The sequence below is a fragment of the Anolis sagrei genome, chromosome 2 (assembly GCF_037176765.1).
Source record: "Anolis sagrei isolate rAnoSag1 chromosome 2, rAnoSag1.mat, whole genome shotgun sequence".
Taxonomy (NCBI): Eukaryota; Metazoa; Chordata; class Lepidosauria; order Squamata; family Dactyloidae; genus Anolis; species Anolis sagrei.
Window position 1 is genome coordinate 60,624,602 of NC_090022.1, and position 23,109 is coordinate 60,647,710.

Here is a 23,109-nt window from a genome sequence, read left to right on the forward strand (position 1 = left end):
GAGAGATCTCTAGTGACTGTATCTATTTGTGGGGAGGGGGGGGGGCGTGCGTGGGAGGGTCTGCTCCCCGAGGGAACCTGCCTCCTTCCTCCTCCTTCCTGTTTCCCTGGGTGTCCTGAGCACCTGTTCCTCAGCCAAGGTAGGCGGGCGAGGGGCGGGGCCTGGGGCGTAGGAGGCGCTCGCGGCGGCCAGGCCTGTCTCGCGAGGGAGGGAGGGAGGGAGTGGGCGAAGTAAACTGGGGGGGGGGGGGGGGGAAGCGACACCCCCGGGCGGTGACAACCTGCACATTTGGGGAAGCTTTACCTCCCACTGCTGTGCACGCGCGCAAAGTGGCCCAAAGGTTTAACTTCCTGTGCCACTTTGGGAGAAGTTTTGGCAGAAGTATTGGCCAACTTGGGCCCTCTCTCCAGGTGTTTTGGACTTCAACTCCCACGTGGCAGGGGTCGGCTAAGGGGGGGAAAGGAAGGGGCCTGAGGCTGTGAGGAATGGTGGGAGTTGAAGTCCAAAACACCTGGAGAGAGGGCCCAAGTTGGCCCATGCTTGCCCTAGGTCCACCTCAGTCATGAATAATAGAAGAGCCAGTGTGGCGGAACGCTTTCAGCCTTGGCCCCATCTACACTGCCAGATAGCCCAGTTTCTGAATCCCAGCGATCTGCTTTGAACTGGGTTGTAGGGCAGTGTAGACGCAGCCCGTTTCATTGGTCTTCTGTCACGGTTGCTGTGAGTCGCAGGAGAGGAATCAAGTGACTCAAAAGAAGAGGGTCCACTTCCCCGGCCGAAGCCCAGCGGTGGTGGCGAGCAAGGCCAACTCTCTCAGCCTTTCCTTGCCCAGGAAGCCCAAGGAAACCCGAGAAGTGGGTCACGCAGAGTTGGAAACCTCCGTTGCCTTCAGTGCAAAAGTCGGGCGCGACGTGCGGAGGCGGCGTGTCCTTCCCCGTGGAGGTTCCCCCAGTCCCCGGCCACCCGCGAGTTCCAAAGGGCAGATTCCACGCCACGAGAACAATCGCGGCGCCGAGGGAGGGAGAGAGAGAGGAGGGGGGAGAGGTCGTTGCCCCAGAGAAGCGCCTCCTTCCCTCCCTCCCTCTCTTCTGCCCTTCTTCCCCGTGTCAAAGGCCGCTCGGAAGCGCTCGGGTTGTTTGGACGTGACCACCGGAGGCAGCCCTAAGACAAGCCCTCGGGGGAAGGTAATAAGGTCTGGGACCCGCCTCTGTCCGAAGGAAGCCCTCCCTCGCTGGCCTTGCCTTCCTCCCCCAGCGCCCCTCCTCCCTTGCCCTCCCCAGCCGGAGACACACACACGCAGCCTCCTCTTGGAGGACCCCGTCCCCACAGTACTGACAATCCTCCTTTGGCGTTTGGAGCCTGGACTTTTGGGGGCTTCATTATTCACGGATTTCATTAAAACGCTCATTCGAGGGCCTTCCACACAGCCCTATATCCCAGAATATCAAGGCAGACAATCACACATTCTCTGCTTTGAACTGGCATATCTGAGTCCACGCTGCCACACATTCCAGTTCAAAGCAGCACATGTGGGGTTTTATTGAGCTGTGTGGAAGGGTCCCCAGACAGACCCTATATCCCAGGATTTGCTTTAAACTGGTTTATATGAGTCCGCATTGCCAAATGATCTAGGATAAAGAGACAACCTGGCAGCAGATCCTGAGATATAGTGCCTATCTGGAAGGGCCCTAGGACTCTCCCCGAGGCCTTCCACACTGCCCTTTATGCCAGGATCTGATCCCAGATTATCTGCTTTAAACTGGAATATATGAGACCCCACTGCCAGATTACCTGGGATAAACAGATAATCTGGGATCAGATTCTGAGATAAAGGGGCAGTGTGGAAGGGGCCTCCCTGCCAGGCATGTGGGGGGGGGGGGGGGGCTTGAGGTGCTTCAGCCCCCCCCCCCCGAAATTCTTATGGTGGCTCACGAAAAGGCCTTACTGGTGCATTATTTAAACTGTTATGTTTATTCATATCATGATCTGATCACCATACTCAATATATCCCATATGCATGGGGGTATTGGGGTAATGATACAAAAGGTTTGCTAGGCTAAACCCTCTTTCACTCAGACTCAGCCCCCCGAAACTCAGCCCCCCCAACCCCCCCTGAAAATTTTTTAGCCCCCCCCCCCCCCAAAAAAAACAACGAAATCCTGGCTACGGGCCTGCTCCCTGCGACCCACTTCATCACACTACAGGAAAAAATCCACTTAAAATCCTGGTTCTGCCTCCTGCAGAATTCTGGGGTTTGTAATTTAATGAGTCTGTTAAAGGCTCCTCCCAAAAACTACAAACCCCAGAATTCTACAGGAGGCAGAAACCGGATTTTAAGTGGGGTTTTTTTCTGTTGTGTTGGGACTCCAGCTCCCATTCGCCCTTGTCCAATAGCCAGGTGCAACTCTGAGGTCAACTTCCACCAGTCATTCTGGAGGACCTGAAGATTAGATGACACTTCTCTAGGGGCACTTCCACACAGCCCTATATCCCAGAATATCAAGGCAGAAAATCCCATAATATCTGCTTTGAACTGGGTTATCTGAGTTCACACTCAGATAATGTGGGATAGGGAAGTGTCATCTAATCTTCAAGTCCTCCAGCATGACTGGTGGAAGTTGTGTCTGTATCTCTTATAAGGGGTTGGTTTAATATCAGAGTTGCCAGGAAAATTGAATTATTGTGTCACAAAATGATACATGTCTAAAACATGTGCCACTGATATTAAATATTTGGAAAGCTGTGCTCTAGATCCTCAAGTGCAATTCAGCATTCAGTCTCCAGCAGACATTGACCATAGAACCACACGAGAGGACCTCGAGATTCCAACATCCTCATCACACTAGAACAGTGCCCAGTGTTTCTCAGACTCTGCTCCTTCAGGTGTTTTTTGAGCTTCAGCTTCAGCTCCCACAATTCCTAACAGCTGGTAAGCTGGCTGGGATTTCTGGGAGCTGAGTTCCTTAATATCTGGAGGAGCATAGTTTGAGAAACACTGCACTACAGTATGGATCCACTTTAAATCTGGTTTCTGCCTCCTGCAGAATTCCGAGGCTTGTAGTTTAGTGAGGCCCAGGACCTGCCTGGCTGACTAGTTTAAAGGCCCCTCCTTAAACTAAAAGCCCCAGAATTCTGCAGGAGGCAGGAACTGGATTTAAAGTGGATCCATGTTCTAGTATGATGAGGTCCTAGAGAAGTGTTCTCTCAAGTAATAAAATAACACTTTATTTATTTGTAGTTTTTACATTCACAGAAGTCTTATGCTGCTAAGCACAGTGAATGTGGAAGACAAATATCCAAAATATCTGTTTTTTCAGCCCCCTCTTCCCCCGAAAACCTTTACACACCCTTAAGATTTGCATAGAAGAAAGGTGTCACAAAATGACACGTGGGGTTGCCTTTGAAGACGGCTCGGAAGCTCCAACTAGTCCAACGGGCGGCAGCCATGGCACTAACAGGAGCAGGGCGCAGGGAGCATACAACTCCTCTGCTGTACCAGCTCCACTGGCTGCCGATTAGCTACCGGGCCCAATTCAAAGTGCTGGCATTGGCCTTTAAAGCCCTAAACGGTTCTGGCCCAACATATCTATCCGAACGTATCTCGGCCTATCAGCCCACCAGGACCCTAAGATCTTCGGGAGAGGCCCTTCTCTCCATCCCGCCTGCTTCACAGGTGCGGCTGGCGGGAACGAGAGACAGGGCCTTTTCTGTGGCGGCCCTGCGGCTTTGGAATGCCCTCCCTATAGAGATAAGATCAGCCTCCTCGCTGATAGTATTTCGGAAAAAACTCAAGACATGGATGTTTGAGCAAGCATTCGGCTAATCCGATGCGATGAAATCTCTGATCAAGGACTGGCAATCACAGACAACGAAATTGGATTATGATTTTAATTTAAGAGATGCATTGGTCTGTATTGGTGGCCCAATACTGTGTATTGTATATGTATGTGTTTTATATTTTTAATTGGAATATTGTTGTTTTTAAATGTTGTAAACCGCAATGAGTCGCCGTTTTAGGCTGAGATATTAGCGGTATACAAGTGTACTAAATAAATAAATAAATAAACATTTAAGTGAGGTGTGCAACTCTGTGCTTCATCATTGCCAGCAGTGCATGGCAGACCAGGGATGATATCTTGAACACCAGACATAAAATTGTGATTTAAGGTGGAATCTGTTATCGATGAAATCACTATTATTACATTTGTTCTTCCATATAAATGTATTTCCAGTCAGCTCCTCATTTCCATGGATTCTGTACTCATGAATCCAATCATCCACCACGTGAAAATATTTAAAAACAAAATCCAAAAAGCTAAGCAAATGAGTGTGCTTATACAATGTTGTATAAGTGGATACAAAAGAATTAGAAAGCAGCAGTTAATGTTAACAGTGTTTTTGCTTTCAAAACAACAGAAGCAAAGCCCAAAACTACTATTCAGCCTGAACATTATCGACTTGGGTTCTAACGCATTTCAGTTCGGAACATTTTTCTGCCTCTTTTTCTAGGTGAAATCCTCTTATTGTTTCCACCCGAAGACACATAGGAAAAGATGTCTTACTTAATGAAAAAAGTTCTAAAATATAGGTCTGCCAGTCATCTTCACAATGTCGGAAGATTATTTAGTAAAATACAAATGCTAAGTGGTTCTAAAGCCTTCAGTGGTCAGAATATGAGAATACAAGCATTTTCTCAGGCCAGTTCTGAAAAAACAGACTCTTTCAGTTATGTGATAGTTGGAGCCGGATCCGCAGGGTGTGTCTTGGCCAATCGGTTGACTGAAGATCCTCACAGCACTGTTAAACTGCTGGAAGCAGGACCAAAAGATACCATTTTAAATAGCAAACTATTACTGTGGAAGATTCATATGCCTGCTGCCTTGACCTACAACCTGTGCGATGAAAATTATAACTGGTATTACCATACCACACCACAAAGGCACATGGATAACCGTATCATGTACTGGCCCAGAGGAAGAGTGTGGGGTGGATCATCCTCTCTCAATGCCATGGTTTACATCAGAGGCCATGCAGAAGATTATAACAGGTGGAGTAAGGAAGGGGCTGTTGGTTGGGACTATGAGTTCTGTTTGCCGTACTTTAAAAAAGCACAGACTCATGAACTGGGTCCTGACACTTATCGAGGTGGGAACGGCCCACTCCATGTATCAAGGGGCAAAACCAACAACCCCCTTCACCATGCATTCTTGGATGCCGCCCAACAAGCTGGGTACCCTTTCACAGAGGATATGAATGGTTTTCAGCAAGAAGGTTTTGGCTGGATGGACATGACAGTACACAAAGGTTAGTCTTAAAAATATTATGCTTGGAACGTTGTGTACCAACAACAATTACTCTGTATTAACTTACCACAAACTGTTTTGAAATTGTGTTCTTGGGAAGCCCTGTGATAACTCAAATTGATTTGCTGGTTCTCCGGAACTGGAAATGTTTATTTTAGCCAAGAGAATTTTCTAGATTGCGGCCAGGTTTTGTTGTGCTCTTGTGAAATAACCTCTGATAACACGAGTGATTTCTGTTTGGATTTTTGCTTCATTTGAATTCATGTGTAATTCTTAAATGTAGATGCAAGACCCACTTCACATTCACTGAGGATTGGGGTGCAGGACCCTTGCAAAATAGGAAAACAGTAAATCAAAAACTTTTTATAACCCATGAGAGCATCTTTCTAGGAATGTTACTCCAGGATCTCCAGTGCACATCTGTGGTCAGATGTGCACTGGAGATCTGGGAGTAACATTCCTAGAAAGATGCTCTCATGGGTTATAAAAAGTTTTTGATTTATTCCCTGTGGTCAGTGTTCTCTGTAAGAATGCCTAGTTTCTGCAACACAACTCTATGATCAACTTCTGAAGGAATTGATGATTCCTAGAAAGACCATATTGATCAAATCTTTGAATAATCAGATCCACAAAAGTCAAACCTGTCAATGTAGGATGTCTGTATTTTTTAGGTTCAAGGCATTATGCAGATAAGCCACTTATTTGTGACTGCAAATAATTAGTCCTTCCCAGCTATTACCCACTTTAGCCATCAGCGGTAGCAGCATGTGGCCTATGTATGTTGTTTTAAAAGTAGATTGGAGGAGGTGAAACTGGCAGAGTTTTCAGCAACGTAGTGATGTAAACCCTTTTAAGTTGGTGTGTGGGGTTGCATCAGGCTGTGAGCATGTACACAATGTACGCATGCTGATGCAATTTAACCTAGGGAAAGCCACTTAATGCATAATGTGGGTGATCCCTGGGTAAGAAAATACAGGGAAAGCCACAATCCTGTAGCATGATTTGGGTTTTCCCTCATCTTAGGGCAGTATAAACACCCCTTCCCCTAATTTCTATGTGAAATAGTAGCCGGTTTTCAGGCATAGCTGACTCAAGTGTTTGTTCCCTAAGATGTTTCAGTACTAAACAATGCACCCCTATTTCCTGGAAATTGTTCAGCCCTCAAATGAGTGATTACTGTATAAAGTTGTGTATAATTTGAATTTATTTAGATATACTAACTCCCAAAACCTGGGTTTATCCATTGGTCAGTGTAAGCTACAGTATTAACCTGGATAGAAAAATGGTGATGGCAGATGCTTAGTGTTTCTCTATTATGGCAGAAACATTAGAGGGGGCCAGTGTTTTTGAGCTTCCCAGAACAGACCAAGGACCCTTCCAGACAAGCCCAAAATGCGGGACCTGTCTTGTTTTTACCTGATGTGTACAAATGACACCTCAGGTAAAACTGAATGAATCCGTAGAAAACTGGGATTTTCCAGTTTTCTCTGGATTAATGAAACACCTAGAAAGTTCTGGACCTTAAGTTAAGCTCTGGATCTTTCCAGGTGAGAGCCCTGTGGGATTGCTTTTGCAGTTCCACGGACGATCCCCATAGTGAACCCAGTCCTTTGACCTCTGAGAGCCCAAAGAGTGGGATAGTTTCCCCCCCAGCCCCCCATTCCCCCCCCCCCAAATGTACCAGAGGGGTCTGACGGCAGCGCATAGGAAAGTGAGGGTGGGGAGGAGGGAAACACTGTGCCGTAGGGCTGCTCTGGGACTGTTGCCATCACTACCAAGCATGGTGGCTGTTCTTTTGTTTGAGAACCAGAAGAAAGAAGTGCATCGCTGCCAGAGCCAGGGAAGGAGTTATAATAAGAACATGAACACAGTGTCTCACCAGTAAAGAGGAAATGGCAGCTGCAGGTGAGACTGGAGACAGCCTGAGCAAAGGGTGGAACAGTAATCTTCCACTTGCTTAATTGCTTGTAAGCCACTCTGAGAAGCCTGGTAGGAGCTGCATAGGGGTAACACTATGTGTTCCATGTAGGTTGGAGGATTCTGGAAGTTGCAGCAGTGGCCATCATTTGGTGTTTCCTCTGTGATTCTGTCAGCCAGAGCAATCCACATCCCCCTAGTGACTCCACTTGTGAAAGGCCTGGATAGGAATGCTTAGGCAGAAAAATTGTGGTGGCAGTGGCCTGTGGTAGTACTACTTTCCCTCCTGTAAAATACCCCTGGGCTTATCCATGGATCATTCAAAATACATAATTCCGACCCTCAAACCTACCCCCAATTTATACATGAGAGTGATGTATATTGTAGCATAATCATTCTTGACAAATGTTGAAACTGGGAGTAACTCAATTGCACTTTGAGAATAGAGCACAAGGTGTTGGATATTCTGTTCTCTCCCTAATGCTGTAGACTGGGCCAGTATTGTATGGATAACCCAAAAGATGTAATAAGAGCACCTCCTGATCTAATCCCTATCCCTCCCAACTCATCTATGGCATCTTGCATACTAAACCTACGGACCCACTGCCAAGACACCACATTTGGAAGTCAATCATACTTGGACATGAGTGATGACCGATGATGACGGCTAAATCTGCATTGGTGGATGTCTGCTATAGCAATGGAATAGTCTCTCCCTTACTGCCTGCAGCCCTCCATAAAACTTGCTCCACAGGGTTTCTCAGACAATGGAGCCGGTTTTGTGGATGCCTGGGGCATTATGACAGCAACTGGGAGGACAGGAGCAGAGGAGATAAACAGCTTCTTCCCTGTACTTGGAAGGAGATAGTTCTATCAGTAGATTTACAGCATTGGATCCTTTTGCATGTGGGGAAATGTATGGGCACATATGCACACAAAGATGTGTGTGGGTGCATGCATGCACACACAAAGCTTTCTGTGGATGTAGCTCACCAGTTGCTGGTCTGGACTCAGGAGAATAAAGAATATGCCGTTGATCCTCAATTTTCATGGGGTTAGGGGCATAGGGTCCCAGCAAAAATAGAAAAATTACAGCTATGAATCTAAATCATGAACACTTTTTTTAATTGGTGAGGACACTTGTTTAGGCATTTTAGGTCCTCCAATGTGATTCTGTGGACCATATTTTTTTATTGCACATAGGATAGCAAATACAGTCATTTGTGAATAATCAACTCCATTAATGCTTAATTGGAAATGTAGAGGGACAATTGTATAATAATATTTTAAAAAGCAAATTGCTTATATATTACAATAGTACAGACAATCAATGTTGCACATTAGTTTGGTAACCGTTAACATAACAATGTATTTTATAGGTCTCAGATGGAACACAGCTAGTGCCTACCTTCGCCCTGCATTATCACGTCCCAACTTGTCTGCAGAAGACAGCACATTTGTAACAAAAATTTTGTTTGAAGGCACAAAAGCCATTGGCATTGAATATATTAAAAATGGAGAGAAGAAAAAAGTAAGATTATTTTTATTTTTTATTTTTTGAAAATAAAAAACCCCTTGTTCTTACTGCATTATGGCTATAAACAAGTTTACTGTAGTGTTAGAAAATCAACTGTTGAGACAAATTAAATGATAGATAAATTTCATCTCCTTCATTAATCCAGAACCAATGCCAAAATGATGTGATCAAGGGAGAGGGCAAACCTAACTCCACTTTCCTGCAGATATCCTCCAGCTAATGATGTTCTTCATTCACACAGAGCTTTTTCTCTGGGAGATTTTATTGGACAAAATTGAAGAATGAAGCTGTCTAAATTATTGCAGTGGGGAATTTCAAATATTACAATATTGGATAAGGAATCAGTGTATACAAAATTTCAGTAAACATGTGAAGTGAATAATCCAAATGAATGTTCTTGGACTAGGTTTTCTTGTCAGCGGTGAATGTTGTTCATAGAGCAAAGTGACTGTAAAAACAGATTCTTACTATCAGACATATGCTAGAGGATGGATTTTAAACCCAGGAAGCAATTGAAAGTGATGGTGATTATGATGGTGATGATAATTATTTAATACCCACCTCTCCTTGTGACTTGAAGTGGGGTACAGCATTCAGTGCTCTAGAGCTTCTAGGGAAGAAAAGGAAAGAGGCATGAAGAAAATGCTGAGAAGGTTAAGAGAAAAGAAGAAACTGCAAGCTGCATGCTAAAAACGGAAAGAACTGCCAATATACTTCTTCTCATCTACAATATGCATCTATACTGTAGAATTAATGCAGTTTGACGCCCCTTAAACTGCCACAACAACACTGTGGAATCATGGGACTTGTAGTTTGGTGTACCAGCATAACTTGGCAGAAAACTACACCTCCCATATCCCATAGCATTGAACCATAACAAACTACATACATTCTAGAGTGTAGATCTAGATCGCAGTGCTTCATGCCGGGCAACTCCTAAACCACACATTCCTTGTCATGGTAAGGCATATTAGGTTCAAAATTCCTGGTTAAAGAATATTAGCCACCTCCCAATATTCCCTGCAAGACAAAGCACATATTGCACCCCAAAACTACACATCAGCAAGGAAAAATGCGTGTTGAACTATGGCAGTTAAAGTGGCATCAAACTGCATTAATTAAACAAGTGGATTTGGCCTCCGTCGATATATCATAACAAGGCTTAAACAGCTTAAAATGACAGTGCTGTTTAACTTGTTGCATTATTTCTAGAGTTTTTCTGCCTTCATCAAAACCATTTGTTCAAGGTTTCCTGGGCAATGACTTTAAAAATGAAGGACCTGTGATGCATGAATAACCACTTGTTGTTTAGCAAGAGACATGTGCTTTTATACACTTTTTTTAACACTTCAGAGTAAGGGGTAATGAGTAAAAGCACCAACTGTGGTTTAGAAGCAGTAAACATTTTTGATCCAATACTTAACTTACTAAACAGTTGACATAGCTAAAAAATAGGAAATCAAATTCATCCTAGTCTCAAAGAAATGCTCATGTAGTGTCCTCTCATGGTAGGACATATTTAAGTAGAAATGGTATGATTAATGTTAAGCAGTCATCTCATATTAGCCATCTAGAATTTGAAAACTGTAGGCCTAATTCAAGTAAAGTGTACGTTAGGTATCCACTGTTGGTTGATCTGAGAAGCTCCCCCCAGCCACTGTGGATACAAAAATCCATTGAAGCTGAAGCTTATACAATGAGATCTTAACTGAAGAACATTCTAACTTAAGAACATTTTGAATTAAAAGCCATCACTCGACCCGGGTTTTGCTTTGACATACAAGCGGCATTTTGCTTGAAGATGAAGTGCTAGAGGGAGCACTAGCACCCAAGCTTGGTTTCATGAACAGAGAGAGAATGAGAGAGAGCAAGAGAGGGAGGAAGGCTGGAATTAGTACAGTATGAAGAAAATGATGTTTCTGCCTCTTCACTTTGTGCTTCTACCATTTAGAAGTTTATCTTATTTTATTGTTTCACATGAATGTGCATTTATATATTATTTATTATTTATAAACTACATTTTCTTATTCAAAACGCATAACAAAAATGGGGAATTTTTTGCTTTGAGATAAGAGCTATTTGGGTTAAGCGCTCAGCCACAAAACAAATTACACTCTTAACTCAAGGTATCACTGTATTAGATATAATAGCTTAGTAAAAATGTATCCCAAAATCAAGGTTTGCTTTTGGGATTTTTAAAACAATATGTTCAAATCTTGGATGCTTGAAGCCATGTTTGCAGAATCTGTGATATAGAAAATGCCACAGATATGGCAAAGTTGTTTTCTGGGAAGGCTTTTAATGGTATTAATTCCATTCTAAAACTACCACTATTTACAGTTATTTTTCTTTTCTTTCAGGTTTTTGCTAGCAAGGAAGTCATTTTAAGTGGGGGTGCCATAAATTCTCCACAGCTCCTTATGCTCTCTGGAATTGGAAATGCAGATGATCTCAAAAAATTAGGAATCCCTGTTGTATGTCACCTTCCAGGTTTGTACAAAATAAAATATAATTGAACTAAATAAGGTTCCCTTAGCTCTTTTGTTATATGTATTTGCTTTGAGATACATTCGTTGGTGTTTCTCATTTCTGCTAGGAGTTGGACAAAATCTTCAAGATCATTTAGAAGTATATGTACAACAGAAGTGCACTCAGCCGATAACACTGTATAAGGCCCAAAAGCCTCTTCAAATGATCATGATTGGCCTTGAATGGTTCTTGAAAAGTACAGGTATGATTTAAAATTATTGTCCCATTATGCTCTTTTTTGGATGATGATATCAATTTGCTTTTGAAATAAAAATTGATTGCCTATGCACTTGAACTAATGTACTGTGAATGTAAATAACCTTTGACTACTGATTAATTATGGGTTTGAGCCAAGTTTAGACATCGTTACATAGTTATTATAAGGATTAATGAGATAAAACACATTAAAATGAGTGCTATAGAGTGCTGAAAACATGCTAAGTACTGCTGAAAAGCCTGTATTCTTCCTTACCTTTTAAAGAAAGTGTTGTAAGAAGGGTTTAGGCTGAATCTACACTGCCCTATATCCCAGGATCCGATCCCAGATTATCTCCTTATCCCAGATTATCTGGCAGTGTATGTTGGGCAAGTGGGCTTATTAACAGAAGACCCTCCTCATAAATGTACAGCAGAGTAACTTATTAGCAGCAGTGTGACCCAGCAACACTAGCCCAAAGTGATAAAAAGAACAAAAACACCGAGACCAATGTTTTATAGGGCAGTGTAGATCTGGCCTTTGAGGGGCTGTTAATTTCAGTCAAAGGACCAAATCAGTTTCTGAGATGTCGCTGAAAGCCATAATCTTGTGACAGGCAGGACCAAAGACAAAAGGCTAAGACCATATTTTAGTTTAGAACTTTTACTGACAGCAGTGTAAGCCTTGGGGGAGACTTTTAATCTGTTTAGAATAGGAAATTATGGTACAAAATCTGGAAACCACCAAATAATGAGGAAGGAGGTGCAAGTGTCTTGCTGGGGCAGGGGGCAGATTCATCCCAAGGTCCCTACTCTTCTTACTACTTCATTGCTAGTATTCAGACCTCTTCCTGACTCTTGTTTTCATCACAGTGTGACCATAATATATTTCACACCTTCTGTCTTCTGAATTCACCAGATATCTCATTGAGTGCACATCGCCACAGCTCGCAAAATGCGTGAGCTCCCGTGCTTTTATCTGTGGGCCCTGTGTGGATTGGCTCCAGGGGTCACATTGCGCAGCTTCTGGGCCCAATCCACACAGCTGTCTCAGGAATTCCGGGCTCCTGGAGCCCAGAAAACCCATGATATCCCCACCCCTCCCCCAAATTACTTACTTGGCCACCATTACCCTGCTGGCGGCCTCCTCCTGGCACATCATTTCTATGTGCCAGGAGACAGCCAGCAGCAAGGTAATGGTGGCCAGGAAAGTATTTTTTACTTTTTAGGGTTTTTCGGCGGGGGGGGGGGGGGTTGTTAGTGCTTCATGTGATGTAGGGTGCTGAAATTGAAACTGTTTGTGTGGTTTTTAAATCTTGATGCATGATTTTTTTTTAATTTGGTCCATGATGTCCCCATTTCCAGGTAAGGGAGCCTCTGCTCACTTGGAGACTGGTGGATTTATTAGAAGTCGGCCAAAAATTTCTCACCCAGATATTCAGTTCCACTTCCTCCCTTCTCAAGTCATTGACCATGGACGTGTTGATTCCCAGATGGAGGCTTACCAGGTGAGTAGTACCTAGACACAAATCACCATGAAGAAGTTCCTAGACAGTTGAAATACTTTCTCTGTTGCCATTTTGTGAAGTAAAGGGCAAGATTGTGTCCATTTTAAGTCACTGGTCCTCCTCCCCCTCCCCCTCAGCTAGAGGGTTAAACCGAATGCAGTTGTCTTTTCTCTTTCATAATATATGTTGTTCATTCGTTCAGTCGTCTCCGACTCTTCGTGACCTCGTGGACCAGCCCACGCCAGAGCTCCCTGTCGGCCGTCACCACCCCCAGCTCCTTCAAGGTCAGTCCAGTCACTTCAAGGATGCCATCCATCCATCTTGCCCTTGGTCGGCCCCTCTTCCTTTTACCTTCCACTTTCCCCAGCATAATTGTCTTCTCTAGGCTTTGCTGTCTCCTCATGATGTGGCCAAAGTACTTCAACTTTGTCTCTAGTATCCTTCCCTCCAGTGAGCAGCCGGGCTTTATTTCCTGGAGGATGGACTGGTTGGATCTTCTCGCAGTCCAAGGCACTCTCAGCACTTTCCTCCAGCACCACAGCTCAAAAGCATCGATCTTCCTTCGCTCAGCCTTCCCTATGGTCCAGCTCTCACATCCGTATGTGACTACAGGGAATACCATGGCTTGGACTAGGCGGATCTTTGTTGCCAGTCTGATGTCTCTACTCTTCACTATTTTATCGAGACTGGACATTGCTCTCCTCCCAAGAAGTAAGCGTCTTCTGATTTCCTGGCCACAGTCTGCATCTGCAGTAATCTTCGCACCTAGAAATACAAAGTCTGTCACGGCCTCCACATTTTCTCCCTCTATTTCCCAGTTGTCAATCATTCTTGTTGCCATAATCTTGGTTTTTTTGACATTCAGCTGCAACCCGGCTTTTGCGCTTTCTTCTTTCACCTTGATTAGAAGGCTCCTCAGCTCCTCCTCGCTTTCGGCCATCAGAGTGGTGTCATCTGCATATCTGAGGTTGTTAATGTTTCTTCCAGCAATTTTCACCCCAGCTTTGCATTCATCCAGCCCCGCACATCGCATTATGTGTTCTGCATACAAGTTAAAAAGGTTGGGTGAGAGGATGCAGCCTTGCCGTACGCCTTTCCCAATCTTGAACCAGTCTGTTGTTCCATGGTCAGTTCTTACTGTTGCGACTTGGTCCTTGTACAGATTCCTCAGGAGAGAGACAAGGTGGCTTGGTATGCCCATCCCACCAAGAACTTGCCACAATTTATTATGATCCACACAGTCAAAGGCTTTAGAATAGTCAATGAAGCAGAAGTAGATGTTTTTCTGAAACTCCCTGCCTTTCTCCATTATCCAGCGGATATTGGCAATCTGGTCTCTCGTTCCTCTGCCTTTTCTAAACCCAGCTTGAACATCTGGCAACTCTCGCTCCATGTATTGCTGGAGTCTTCCTTGCAGGATCTTGAGCATTACCTTACTGGCATGAGAAATAAGGGCCACTGTACGGAAGTTGGAGCAGTCTTTTGCATTTCCCTTTTTTGGTATGGGGATGTAAGTTGATTTTTTCCAGTCTGATGGCCATTCTTGTGTTTTCCATATTTGCTGGCATATGGCATGCATCACCTTGACAGCATCATCTTTTAAGATTTTAAACAGTTCAGCTGGGATCCCGTCGTCTCCTGCTGCCTTGTTGTTAGCAATGCTTCTTAAGGCCCATTCAACCTCACTCCTCAGGATGTCTGGTTCTAATGTATTCACCACACCATCATAACTATCCTCAATATTATTATCCTTCCTATACAGATCTTCTGTATAGTCTCGCCACCTTCTCTTGATCTCTTCAGCTTCTGTTAGGTCCCTGCCATCTTTGTTTCTTATCATACCAATTTTTGCCTGAAATTTACCTCCAATGTTTCTAATTTTCTGGAAGAGGTCTCTTGTCCTTCCTATTCTGTTGTCTTCTTCCACTTCCATGCATTGCTTGTTTAAAAATAGTTCCTTGTCTCTTCTGGCTAACCTCTGGAATTGCGCATTTAACTGGGCATATCTCCCCTTATCCCTGTTTCCTTTTGCTTTCCTCCTTTCTTGGGCTACTTCCAGTGTCTCAGCAGACAACCATTTTGCCTTCTTCGTTTTCTTTTTCTTTGGGACGTACTTTGTTGCCGCCTCCTGAACAATGTCACGGACTTCTGTCCATAGTTCTTCTGGGACTCTGTTTACTAAATCTAGCCCTTCAAATCTGTTCTTCACTTCCACTGTATATTCGCTAGGAATGTTAGTGAGATCATATCTAACTGGTCTGTGTATTTTCCCTGATCTCTTTAGTTTTATTCTAAATTGGGCAATAAGAAGTTCGTGATCTGAGCTACAGTCAGCCCCAGGTCTTGTTTTCACCGACTGGATGGATGTCCGCCACCTTTGGCTGCAAAGGATGTAGTCAATCTGATTTCGGTGCTGACCATCTGGTGAAGTCCATGTATAAAGCCGTCTTTTAGGTTGTTGGAAGAGAGTGTTTGTTATACACAGCGAGTTTTCCTGGCAAAATTCTATCAGCCTGCGTCCCGCTTCATTTTGTTCTCCCAGACCATGCTTGCCTGTGATCCCAGTTGTCATTTGACTTCCCACCTTGGCATTCCAGTCTCCTGTAATGAAAATAATGTCTCTTTTTGGTGTATTATCCAGTAGGTCCTGGAGATCCTCATAGAACTGATCTACTTCTGCTTCTTCAGCAGCTGTGGTTGGGGCGTATATTTGGATCACTGTAATGTTGAAAGGCTTTCCTTGCACTCGAATTGAGATCATTCTGTCATTTTTTGGGTTATATCCAAGTACTGCTTTAGCGAATTTCTTATTAATTATGAAGGCTACTCCATTTCTTCGATGTTCCTCTTGTCCACAGTAGTAGATCTGGTGGTCATCTGATGTGAAGTGGCCCATTCCAGTCCATTTCAGTTCGCTGACCCCCAGAATGTCTATCTTTAGTCTTGACATCTCACCAATAACAACATCCAATTTGCCCTGGCTCATAGATCTTACATTCCAGGTTCCTATGGTGTGTTTATCTTTAGAGCATCGGATTCGTCGTTCACCTCCAGTACCGTCGGCCGCTAGCCTTCCTTTCGGCTTTGAGCTAGCTGCGTCATCACATCTGGGGCTAGTTGAACTTATCCTCTGCTCCTCCCCAGTAGCATTTTGGCCATCTTCCGACCTGGGAGTCCCATCTTCCAATGGCATACCGACATATCTCTGGTTGTACTGGTCCATTTAGTTTTCTTGGCAAGGATACTGGGGTGGTTTGCCGTTGCCTTCCCCAGGGATCACGCTTGGTCTGACCTCTCTGCCACGACCGTCCCGTCTTGGGTGGCCCTTCACGGTTTCGCTCATGACATCATTGAGGTGCTCAAGCTCCAGCGCCACAACAAGGCGGTGACCCTTTGCTAGAGTCATAATATATATTAGAGTCATAATATATACTATATATTAGAGTATATATATTCTTATATATATATATATATATATATATATATATATATATATATATATTAGAGTCATAATATATACTATAGAATAAAATCTGTGTTAGAGATTTTCTGCAACAGCTAACTTGCTTTAAAATAAAGGGAATTCTAATGTATTTATGAATCTATTTGTACCTTGTTTTCTTTGATTGTTAATTGACATTATTCTCAAGTCCCTAGTCTGGGTAGAAGAGTAAACTCTAGCATAATACAAGTCAGATTTTTTTTCTTGTGAAGCTTTTAATGGTAAAAGAGGGATAAAGGGTGAGAAAGGAATGCTTTGCCCCTTTGCTCATTCCTGATTTCCAGAACCATGGTTTATGAAACCTGGCAAAATAGTCTAACCAATATCATAATGTGTCCAGAAAATGTATAAGGAAACTCTGATTCAGAATAGTTCCTTGCTGGATGATTTATGACCTTTTCCATGGGTTATTCCAGGTCCATATTGGTCCCATGCGAAGTACCAGCATGGGATGGCTGAAGCTGAAAAGTGCTGACCCCAGGGAGCATCCTATCCTTGAACCAAACTATTTGTCTACAGGTAAAGACAGTGTTGGCTATGTTCTGGACTTTATCTTTTCAGTTTATGGTCCTAACACATCTATCAGTAACACTTATATCCCTTGGATAGGTAGGGCCACTTTATTTTTGTGTCTGTGGAGTCAGCTTGCTGCATTAGTGGATTTAACTTTTGCAGATTTGATTATTCACATATTTGATTAATAGGTTTGATTAATGCTTTGCCCCTATGTTTAGGTCCTCCAACATAGCTGTATGGTGCAGAACATAGATTTCCTATAAAGAACCCCTCTTCAGAAATCTCTAGTTTCTCCAGCAAATATTTGCTAGGTGTTGACCATAGAATCCTGTTGGAGAACCTAGAGATTCCTAGAGAGAACCTTTATTTAGGCATTTGTATGTCCTGCAGCATGATTCTGTGGACAACTTCAGCAGAAATTTCCAGGGAGATGTTCTTACAAGTAAAAATAATGTTTTTTTCATCCTTGTGAGGGGTTTGCACAGCAAAAGTGAAATGCCTACTTTTTATTTTTTTTTACCAAATGTGGATACAAGGTAACAAAGTGTAAGGAATGCTGGAGCTATAACAACTTCCATAGTTTTGCCAATTAATGTGAAACAGGCAAAAAATGGAGAAAAGACCATAAGAAGCCATCAAATTTAACAAAACAAAGGGAATTATTAATCTAATGTAGTCATCCATAGCCTTAAATGTTTATTCTCATAAAAAGAATTCAGAAAATGAAAACAAGACCAGGAATTGCATTGATTCAATATTGTATATAGTCTAGGGCAAAACTTTGTTTGTAATTTGTCATATCTATTTTGTAAAGTTTGAACATGGAAAGTGATATTAAGAAATGCAAGGGGTGCCCATGCAAAAAACTTAAGATTCAAAACACTGACCTATGACTTTCAGAAGAGTTATGCAAGTCTTGTAAATAGCTCCAGGTCTCAGTCACAGGCTCTACTTCTCCCCCAAAATGGCTGGCTTTGGTTCCCCCAAAAGGCCTTGAGGTGAGGCCAGAATGGAAGGAGGAGCCCTGTTCTTTCCCCAAAGGGGTGGTGAGAGAAAGAGGGATGCCTGGCTGGATGGCTGTGCAAGGAAGAAACTCCCCCAGCACATGGCTGGCTCAGAGAGAGACAGGCAGAGGCATAACACTGAGGCTTTAATGAGGGCAACCCCAATATTCTGAAGCAAGCAGAATTCTGTGAAATGTAGTTTAGGACAGGGCCTTTTTAATTCTCTGCCACAGGGGTCCTTGCTTTCCCAAACCACATTTACCAGAATCTGCTTACTGCCTTGTGCCTTCTCCTCCCTGAAAGTTTTGGTGGGGGAAAACCCGTGTTCATTCTCTAAAGGGATTTCAAGATAAAAGGGGGTTGTTGGGAGTTGAATCAACCCTATGAGGTAGGCAAAGTTGAGAGGCAATAACTCCAGAGTCTATCTAGTAGGTTTCCTATTATTTATTTATTTATTTATTTATTTGAAAGGCTGGATGGGAATCAGTTGAAGGTGCTTTTACTGTGTTTTCCTGCCTGGCAGAAGGGGGTTGGACTGGACGACCCCTGAGGTCTTCCAGTGGAATAATTCTATTAAGTTTATGCTGGTTAAAATTCCCTAAAAATAATTTTTTCTGAAACTCAGGGGTAATGATGCCCTTGTTATGTTGTGTCATTGAAAATAGAAATTCAAGGATATAGCTCTTGTAGGGTTTTTTTTTTAAGGGGGGGGGGTTGTGCATAAAAACTTTTTAAAATGTCCAAAACTCAGTGGATGGGTGAAATGTTCCAAAACGTAATGGGGGGAGTAACAGTGGTAAATGTGTTTAACCACTGTAGAAAGTTTCACCCCAATAGCTATAAAAACGAGGGAGAAAGAAGCCCCAGAAGCTTCCCCACTTGCACAATTACTTAACAAAAAATTGTTATATCATTATACTTATGATATGCACCCTTAATGATATTTTAGAAACACTTTAGAAATGATTCACCACCTCTCCTAATTTAGTAATGAGCATTGAAACATATTTTTCATTGTTTGCACATGCCTAATAGTCTTATATGAAATTTACCCAATAACAGGTTTTTTTAAAGGAAATGGGGAAAGCATGTATACAAATACGATGTCTTAAATTTTAATCTATCATTCCAAAATAAATGTGATATAACTCCTTTTTCCAGAAAAAAAGGATTTACAGAAAATCCAGTTTCCCTCCTGACTTTTTTCTGTGCCTTCACTTTTTTCTTTCTTTTTTGTTCATAATTTTTTATTGAAGATAAAAAAGAAAGTTCCTTTTACATAAAAAGTGAGAGAACAATGTGATTAAAGAAAAGTGGGGAATAAAGATACGAAAAATGAAAAGAGAAAAGAAAAAAGAAAAAAAGTTGACTTCCATCTATTCCTTGGTGGTTGTATTTGATCTCTTTTTTATATGGAACTGCTTATGTGAAGCATCACACTCAGTTGCAGAATACAGATACGAGCCATAAATTCCTCAGTCTTTTACAAATAGCTCAGTTTACACAAATTGCCATTATACTTGTAGTTACCAAGTAGCTGAATTGAATTGCGTAACCAATGCAGTCATAATCAAAATACTCAAACTTTTAATGATTACAGTGCTTTTTGCATAGTGGAGAAAAAGGTTAGGATTGTTCTCTCCATAAGCAATGAGAAAAGGAATATTAAAATTATCATTCCACTGAAAGCCATAAAGTGGATATTTTGGCCTTTCCAATTATTAAGATTTTATATGTGTGGAAAAAGATTTCTACTTCTGCTTTAAAAAGCAAAAATATGATAAAACATAGACATTATTTCCCACCTGTTCCTGCTTCATGTTTTGGCTGTTTTTGACTTGCTTTGGCTGGACATTGCCTCTACGCAATACATATACTGTACAGAAGTATTGTTCAGTGTTAAATATGTTCAGAACCACTGCCTTCCTCTTCTCCTCTCCTTTTCTTTTTCAGAAATAGATGTCTGGGAATTACGGCAATGTGTGAAGTTGGCTAGAGAGATCTTTGCTCAGAAAGCCTTTGATAAATTCCGTGGGCCTGAAATTCAACCTGGAGACCATGTTCAGTCAGATGAAGAAATTGATGCTTTCATACGAAAAAAGGCTGATAGTGCCTATCATCCTTCCTGCACTTGTAAAATGGGACAGAGTTCTGATACGACTGCTGTAGTGGATCCCCAGACCAAAGTTATAGGAACAGAAAACCTCAGAGTGGTCGATGCGTCAATAATGCCTAGTATTGTCAGTGGCAATTTAAATGCCCCAACTATCATGTTAGCAGAGAAAGCTGCTGATATAATCAAGGGTGTGCCCTCACTGCAAGAGAAAAATGTGCCTGTATATAAACCCAAAACTCTGGAAACCCAGCGCTAACTACCTCCTGTTTTGTGTCCAGGATGCAGACGTTTCTCACAGTATATGAATCGTGTCCTTAACTTTGCTGTGAGAATAAATATAAAAAGCTCTGCCTTATTTCATAGCCACTAATAAGTTTTATTTGGCATACATTTTCGTGGCCTGCAATCCACCTCTTCAGAGAACTTATTAGTGTGTGTTTTTCTGTAGAGTCCTATAGCTTTGTTGTCTTGTTGTCTTTTTAATGTTAACTTCTTTTATAATAACAAATCCAAAGCCACTTCCAGTTGCAGCCAACTGAAGTGATGAGATGTCTTATAGAAGTTACTTAGAATGAGTTGATTATACTGCCTTGTAATAACAACTTATCTCAGAAACTACTGGGCAAATGACACAAAATTTATCATTATGTTTGCTGATTATTTTTTTGTTATTGTTTGAAGCATGTATATCTTGCCCTGCAACCCAGACAGTTGCCTATGTTGCCTGCTAATAGTTAATTTGGCAGCTGCATTTTTCAAGATTACAATATAAGTAAGATGTCACACAAGGAAAAGAGATAGACATGGGTGTCTTGTGATGGAGCTGATCTGTCATCATGAATTGAGATATAAAGACTTGGGAGTATGACTGGAATATTGGGGGGGGGGGTTCCTCTCTGTCTCTTCATTTTAGGGGAGATGCTTGGAAACATGGGAGCAAATTGTGCCTTTTCCAGCATTTTGCATCTCTAATCTTGAATTTTCTTTCAAATAGCTAGAAAAACAGTTATCCAAGCTGGGCTGAAATTTAACCTTCTTGCTTATTCTGAGTTATAGGTGAAATGGATGTTAGCATGCTTCCTCAGATCTAGCTAAGTAAGACTAATGGTTTTATTTTTGTGTTTCTTCAAGCCATTTCTAATCTATAGCAATCCTATTATGGAGTTTTCTTGGAAAGGTTTATTCAAATGGGGTTTGCTATTGTCTTCCTGTGACTGAGAGACATGTCCAAAGTCTACCAGTTGGTTTCCATAGCTTGAGCAGAGATTCAAACCCTAGCCTTAGTCCAGTGCTCAAACCACTACACCAAGCTGGCTGTGTGCATCCAAGAAAAAAAAAATCTTGACAACTTCCATTGAAAGTCATGAAAGGGGATTTATCTTCTGCCTTGCTATCTTAATCCCAATGAGTTTTGCTTGTGATCCAAATGATTCTTCTTTGTTACAATAATATCTTTGCACTGGATCATATGAATAATATGATGTAATTTAGACAAGTGTTCTCAGGTAATGTTTAGTTCAAAAATAAAGAAAGAAAGAAAAAGAGGAAAAAGAGATAATCAAAGTATCTCAGTTGTACTCATCAGCCTGTTGTTATTTCATGCTTGACATGCTTTCAGAGATCTCTATCAGCTGTGTAGAAATCATGTCACTTTAATATTTTTATTGTTTTATTTTCCACTTCCAAAGAACCTTGTAGATCAATAAAAAACAAAACTGTCATTTTCTACATGATTACAGTCTGTAAGATGCAGCAAAGAGAAAAAGAAATGAGTGGTAAGAAAAATTTGACCAAGATACTATGGAGTAAAATGTAACTATGCCAGTGGTAATGGAGGAGGAACCATACCTACAGAGGTAATGTTGCTGAAGGCATTGTAATGATGCAGCAGAAGCATCATTACATAATGTGGCCAAAGATGAAGTCCTTTGGCTACATCATGAGAAGACAGGAAAGCTTGGAGAAGACAATGATGCTGGGGAAATGGAAGGAAAAAGGAAGAGGGGCCGACCAAGGGCAAGATGGATGGATGGTATCCTTGAAGTGACTGGCTTGACTTTGAAGGAACTAGGGGTGGCCACAGCCGACATGGAGCTCTGGCGTGGGCTGGTCCATGAGGTTATGAAGAGTCAGAAGTGACTGAACAAATAGACGACAACAACAACAACAGAAATCATCTCTGTCCATCTGGTAACTTGAAAGTTCCCTGGGAGCTGGCAGGGCAGCCGTTAGCAGCTTTATTTCACAATAGAACGGTAATCATGTTCACCAGTGCAACAAATCTTTATGCTAGCATAAACAGCTGGATCTAAACCACTAATGCTGAAAAATTACAAAGTTTTTATAGTACCCAGCTGAAGTAGAAACAATGCAGAAAATCTCTTAGTAGAGTCAGGTGCTATAGTATTTTTGTACTCCACTTCTGTGGATTCAACCATTTGGAGATTAATTTTTAATATATACATAAAATCTCAGTCCTGCCTCAGCAAAGTAGCTGGAAGATACAGAGGGTGCCATGAAAGTAATGTTGCAGAGCACCCATCTGTGCCATCATGTCACCAGCAGCCAGCAAATGGGGTTGGCCAGCTAACAATGCTGGACTTGCAGGCTCTGTCAGGCCCACCTCTTGTTCTTAGGTGGCAATTTTGGAAGATGATTGGTGTCTCTTAGCAAAACTGAGCATAAATTATCAGAGAACAGAATGTGTGAACTGACTTTGTGTTTGGATTAAGTGATTTGACTGCTGTTTGATCTGTCTTGATCTGTGGGGATTTTACATAGAAATGATGTGTTCTGCCACATAATGAGAGGGGATACTTGAGAAAATTCCTGTAGTTTACATTAGAATAAATATTCCACTCTAAAAGACAGCACAGGGTAAAAATAGTAATGAATTAACAGCCCTCCTCACACCATTTTACTAATCATCTTCTTCAAGGCCACACATTCCACCTGCAGAGTCATTCGTATATTTCAAAGCAA

The 23,109-nt window shown here is 42.2% G+C and overlaps 1 protein-coding gene across 1 annotated transcript; it reads left to right on the forward strand.

The window, feature by feature from the left end:
• Positions 1–497: 497 nt before the first annotated feature.
• CHDH (choline dehydrogenase) lies at positions 498–21,848 on the forward strand. The gene is made up of 8 exons (XM_060766057.2): positions 498–1,184; positions 4,510–5,304; positions 8,600–8,751; positions 11,118–11,247; positions 11,354–11,488; positions 12,847–12,989; positions 16,908–17,010; positions 19,965–21,848. Exons 2-8 carry the CDS (start codon positions 4,554–4,556, stop codon positions 20,381–20,383), a joined length of 1,833 nt encoding a protein of 610 aa, XP_060622040.2. The 5' UTR covers positions 498–1,184; positions 4,510–4,553; the 3' UTR covers positions 20,384–21,848.
• The last annotated feature ends 1,261 nt before the right edge of the window (positions 21,849–23,109 follow it).